Here is a 6453-nt window from a genome sequence, read left to right as displayed (position 1 = left end):
CATTTATAGGTAATATATTTTAAATTAAAATTTAATTTTGATATTTAAAACGGCGACGGAAATGACCTGATATATTTATAAGAATTTTATGGTAATTTGTGGATAACTTCAGTTTAGGTACTTATTGAATCTGTGCCTTCTAGAAACATTGGTTTTGGTATTTGATTGGGAAACTTAATTACTTTCTAATAAAAGCTGCCGAAATTCCTTCGCTGCTTTTTTGTTAAAACAAAGTAAAAATGTATTATTTCAAAATTTATTATGAATACTAATTATTTATGCGATTAACAATAACATTTATTACAAAAATATTTATCGAAAGTTTTTATCACAATATAAAAAAATCAAGGTTTTAAAAATGCAAAATTGTACAAAACATATATATACAATACATTTAAACGTGTTATTTACATGACATACATCATATACTTTATATTACATAATATTCGGTTAAAGAAGTAATTAGTATTTAGATTATATTTAATTGTTGCCCAATATAAGATGACCGTCTGCAAGAAAATTAAATTTAATCATTCTTCATTTTATCTATATTATTGTATCTTCTTTTTGTACACCTGTGTCCTATACAAAGGTAATAACATTTTATTGCTTTTTGTATAAACGCATTTATGGCGCCAAATCTGATATATTGTTTGTTTTATAGTTTTCATTATAACAAAATTCTCTCGTTAATTACTATCCGCAAAAACTGACTTTATGGAAAATTACTGGCGGCCAAGTTAGATGATACAAACTAAATTGACTTATCCTGTTACCTATATACACATAACAATTCAGATCTTGAGCAATTCGTGTTATCTAACCAAAACCCTTTTTGATTACCTAATTAAAAATAAGAGGTAATGTCATAAAACTGCTCTAAAGAACAGCTTTATTACTGCTATAATTACAAAAAGTGGTTACTTTTAATAAAATAATTTAAAAAATATTAAAAACAAAGTATATGATGTTATTTTGTTTTATTAATAAACGGGTGGTTTTCTGCAACTATAGCAGTAATTAACATTTATCAAGAGATATAAAATAAACTATTCAACTAGAAATCACATCCAGAATCTCCTGTTAACATATTGACTAAGTACCACAGCGTTACTATATTATTCCTTAACTTATTGTTAGTATCAAATGTCAATATTATACGATTCATGACAATATTTTCAATGTAGCCAAAGGCACATTAGTGAATATAATTATTTGCAATTCGTCAACTTGTTTGAATTCCTATAGAGTTCTACAAGTAGTCAATGTGAAAAATGCTTAATTCGTTGACTTAAGGTGTTATTTTAAGATACATTTCATGAATTACACATTAAGTCTGAATAAGGACACTTATCAATTTGCACCATTAATTTATTTTTGGTTAGCACAATGAAAAAATAGAACAATCTAGATCTATACATGAGTACAGTACCGTTTAATAGCTAGAAATTTCATTAAAATATAGTCCAATTCAGAAGTCTTAATATTACTATGGTTATTTAATTATTCTTTAGGGAATGTTTTTATATATTTATGTTTTTGGTCCATAGTTAATTTTAACTAAATATTTTTTTCGCCAAATATTTTATTAGAAGCACCCTTTAATGAGGTTTTTATTCATGAGCTATGGACATCAAGTCAAACCAACATCATATTATAATTGTCAGATATATTTTGTCGATTATGGCTTTTAGCCAAGTTGATATATTGTTGTTTATATAAATAGCATTAAAAACAAGTATGTTCTCAAATATAAGAAAAGGTCATTGCCATTTTTTTACACAAATCGTACAATACCTTGATAGGATTTGATAACTTTTTTTAATATATAAAACTTCGTTATTTTATCGGTTTACAGATACTTTTTTTACTTGCTGTATTTGCATGCCGATATCGGCTCCATTTATACAAAACTTGAAACAATGTCAGATATCCGATACATTACACCAACATCATATAATTCTACCGTCACAAGCCGCACTAAAAAGTGAACACCGTCAGAAGAGTTCTTGGCACTGTAAAGTCATGGATATAAAAAGAGAATGTCAGACGCGTCGATCATCTCTCGCTGGTGGTATTAAGGTCATGGGGCGGGACTCCAACTTTCCGTTTGGTTTGAGAATATCTGCCTCAAGTTTTTTTTCCGGCAAGGGCATAGGTGCTGGCATTGCGTCCGGTACTAAGCCTCGGATGAATTCAGAAACGCACGCCCAAGGTACCAGCCTATAAATTAATACAAATTAATACAGCTACAAGCTAGGAATGTATAATAAAAAAAAATTAAACATATAGTTATACAATGAAGTTTTATACACATTGTATTTTCTCTTAAAAGTCAGTGGCGGACAAAACAACTCCAAAGTGCTTCAACTACTGAGCGAGCTACTTGACCTTATATTTTGATTGTAATAACCATTACCATTTAAACGGCAGCAGCACTCGAAGATAGCTGGGTATGACTGCGACATTTTCATTCGTCCGTATAGCGTAGACCACTCTATCTGCTACGTCATTGGAATTCAGCTGAGGGACGATCCTGTAATGGGGCGTTGCTTATTTTCAAATGTTCTTTTTTCCTTTTTAACTAGACAAGTTACTAGTGATAAAGAAACCAATGACGCTACAACTTTTAGATCTGGCCCTCACATATCTGTATCTGTTTCGTTATCATTTGTTTTATATGCAAGTAGTAGATCAGTTTTCTATGCCTGAAACACGTAGACTCTAAGTCTAACACATGCCGGATTCCCCACGATGTTTTCCTACACCGCAAGAGCGAGTGTTTAACACGCACATAGAACGCATTGGTGCACAGCTGGGAATTGAACTTATGACCTCAAGGTTAAGAGTCGCAAGCTGAATCGACCATATACCTCATACTAAGGTAAAATAATTATTACATTTACATGTCTTTTTAAAGCTCCAGTGTCTAAACAACAAAACTCAGCCGTTCGAAGAGAACCTGCGCAAGCTTCATAATTTTAAAAAACATATATGCAAGGCTTTTAAGCAACTTTTGCAAGTAAAAATAAAAGTTGTTTTCACTTAACTGGCAGTTAATAGTTATTAGTTTTACTGTAATTTTTAAAAAAATAAAACAATGTCGGGTAGGTTTGGATATCTTGATCTTTGACTTGGAGGAATCTCTCTATCCCAAACATATATTAACTACATTTCATCTAAAATTTACCATGTATATGTCAGATATATTGTATTAAATGAACCCGATGACATTAATTTTAAAAGAATGGCAACACCACGCAATGTGACGTCATAAAGGTGATATCATGATATTCACGCGGATATCACTAATCCTTTGAATATGAGACATATATTGATTACCCTTCATCACATGAGTTAAATAACCATGTTGCCATGTCAAATTAAAAAAAAAAATAGTTACCTTGACTTCACTTCTTCGAACATCCCCGTTGCCCTGATAAAGTACGGACATATCAATGACGTGCGGACTCCCTTTATTCCCTTTGAATCCAGCTCGACCTTCAGAGCTTCATCAAAACCACAAGCAGCCGATTTAGAGGCACAGTAGTCCACGAGTTTTGGAACTCCAACATGTCCAGCCATCGACGCTATGGTTACTATATGCCCGTGATTGCTGTCTATCATATCTGGTATGAAAGCTTTGACCGTCTGAAACCAATAACTAAAAAACTCAGGTTACGTAGTTAGATAAATTGTCATAAGAAGTGCAGTGCGTGACCTACGCGGGGTCACACTGCCCGTTTGCGATGGCAGACTGGCCCAAAAAGGTCCTAAGAATGGCCTAGTGGGCATAATAGGAAGGGGATACTCACCAGAAACCTGGGAAGATGAAATAAAGAGATAGCTAGGAAAGATTGGAATATTGAAGCACAAAAATAGCATGGATTAGAGACAAGTGGAAGAATTTGGAAGACACTTTTTCGGAGGTCGTGTGCCAGTAATGAATATAATAATAACATAAACTTTATTTAATATATAATAATATTATAGTACTCCAGTAAAGGCAATGTTTATAAATTTTATTGCAGCGCAACAATGTTACTTGGTGTTTTAGCTGTTTAAAACTTTAATCTATTTACGCATGAATGCATATTTGTTAAAAATCACATTTCTACTTTAGTTGTGTAAATGATTTTCGAATGCGTTGATCAGTCTTCCATACCTACCCAACCCGAAACAAAAAATAACCGGATATACGCAAAGGTACATAATTCAAAAACATTTATTCATTTAGGTTCAATGTACACTTATGAATGTCAATACATACAAATACATATTAATTGCTTCTAATTATACATTTACTGCCGGTTCTCAAATCAAGGGCGTATAACGGACGAGAAGAACTGGCAATAAACTATCCGCCACTCTTTTAAATTGCCAAGTGAGAACAACACGCAAATACATAGTCGAAAAAACTAATATGGCCGCATACACGAATTTAAGATCGATCAGTCATCGCAAGTAGCACCCGTACTTATATACATAGCCTTTGAATCGGTTAAAAACTTAATTCGGTTCAGGTTATTAACCTTAAGTGATCCATTCCCCAAATAATTCATCTCTCAAGTCTAGACTGTGGAATTTAGTTAACAGGTTTTGTTAAATTAAAAATATATTCGATTTCACGATAATTTTTTAATGAGCTTTTGTGTTTAAGGAAAATAATTTATTACGTGCTTATATTTAAATCTTAAGTAAAAAATGACGAAAAAACAGATTGAACCGTAAAAAAAAAACTTGTATATTATGATAATTTCGATATTATACAATTTGTATTTGCATATATTATTTTGGGTCTAATAATAATTAATGTTATTGTCAATGGTTTTTGCACGTTACATAATTCATATTTTTAAGTACGTTGGTTATTTTCTAAAGATTGGGAGACCCAAGTCAGAGTCTAGTCGATATTTAAGACTGTTGAACGAAATCATTTAAAAAAAAAAGTTCTCGCAAATATTCTGAATAAGAGATGTTAAGATTGCAGACATGTATTCAAAGCAATATAGGACATTTATTTGCTATTGAAATGAATGATGATGAAATTATTGACTCAAAACTATACTCACCCAGAAATGTGCTAGGATATTAACGTCGAAGGTTCTCTGAATGAGATGATCAGGTGTCTCCAAAAGATACTGACCCGATACCACTCCTGCATTGTTTATGAGGAGCGACACCTGCAAATTAAATAATTATTACAACTAGCAGATCTTCATAGATTCCGTAAGAATATTCCGAGTGATATATGTGAAGTATGTACTCAAACTGCAAATGGGCCTTACCCACAGTTTGGATATATATATATATACAGTGGTATCTCGATAACTAGAATGTCAAGGGAACGGCAAAATAATTCGACTTAATGAGTTTTCGACTTAACAAGAACTTCGAGTTACATATGATTTAATTGCTGAAATTTCGACTTCTAAGTGTATTTTTAGATTGGTAGAGTCGAATTTGAATAACAATTCAACTTAAGTTTTGTAGTATATATTTTTTTTACGAATGTATTCATTCATTGCACTTGTACAAGACAAACACAATATTAAGATATATAAGAAGCCCCGAACTAAACATTCATTTCGGATTTTATTGCTATTATTTCGGGGAATTCCAAGTAAGACGTTAATAAATATTGAAAAAATATTGAAATTCGAGTCATAGATTATAAATATGTAATATCAATACTTCGTAGTGAAAATAACATTTTGTTCTAGTTACAAAGTCTAAACAACTCGAGTCGACTTACTGAGGATTTCGACTTATCGAGATTCCACTGTAGTTGTATAATGCAATAACAAAAAGTGTGAATTGCGATAAACACTTAAAATACTCTTTTGGTTACGAATGTTCTTATGGTAGTCATAAAAAGTTTATGGTAGTCATTACGAAAACTCAGATTCGTATCTCAAGTCACAGTTTTGAGCGCAGCCAAATATGTCTAACTTCATACTGAAAAAATGATTGCTGTTGAAACTATATTTGTCATGTTCTAGAGATTATTTTCAATACAAAAAAAGTTTTATTAGGTACTGAAATCGACTTATTGTTAAATATGCTAATATAAACGATATTCCTTATACCCATATGTAGGTACTACTTCCATGCTAAATAATAAAGTAAATGTACATAATGTAATATAATATTTAGTCCCTATGTATACTTATTACAAAGTAGTAAACGGTTACTTATTTATTTACAGCTGTCCTTCGACAAGGGCCTTTCTATTTACAATATTGGCGTTCTATATCGTTCTGCCATCTTCTTATCTGTCTGCTTCTCTTTCGTTTACCACTCCGTTACGATTCTTTTCTCTCATCATATGACCCGTCCATTCGGTATGTGGTGTATGCGTCTTTTAATTTTGTTTTTATTTTAATATGGCTTAATTTTATTTATCTTTCCTTTTTACTCCTGCTTTACTTCTTTAAAAACACAAGACAAATT

The 6453-nt window shown here is 31.6% G+C and overlaps 1 protein-coding gene across 1 annotated transcript in view; it reads right to left on the bottom strand.

The window, feature by feature from the left end:
- Window positions 1–366: 366 nt before the first annotated feature.
- The window catches only part of LOC125063333 (estradiol 17-beta-dehydrogenase 11-like), a 40527-nt gene continuing 34440 nt past the window's right edge, over window positions 367–6453 (bottom strand). The window contains exons 4-7 of the mRNA XM_047669734.1: window positions 5073–5183; window positions 3404–3651; window positions 2420–2536; window positions 367–2223 (exon numbers count right to left, since the gene is read on the bottom strand). Coding sequence (XP_047525690.1) covers window positions 2046–2223; window positions 2420–2536; window positions 3404–3651; window positions 5073–5183 — 654 coding nt within the window. The 3' untranslated portion in view covers window positions 367–2045. The remainder of the gene's footprint in view (window positions 2224–2419; window positions 2537–3403; window positions 3652–5072; window positions 5184–6453) is intronic.

The sequence above is a fragment of the Pieris napi genome, chromosome 3 (genome assembly GCF_905475465.1).
Source record: "Pieris napi chromosome 3, ilPieNapi1.2, whole genome shotgun sequence".
NCBI classification, from domain to species: domain Eukaryota; kingdom Metazoa; phylum Arthropoda; class Insecta; order Lepidoptera; family Pieridae; genus Pieris; species Pieris napi.
Note: the sequence above shows the minus strand (reverse complement) of the source record. Positions and strands in the feature narration are given on the sequence as shown.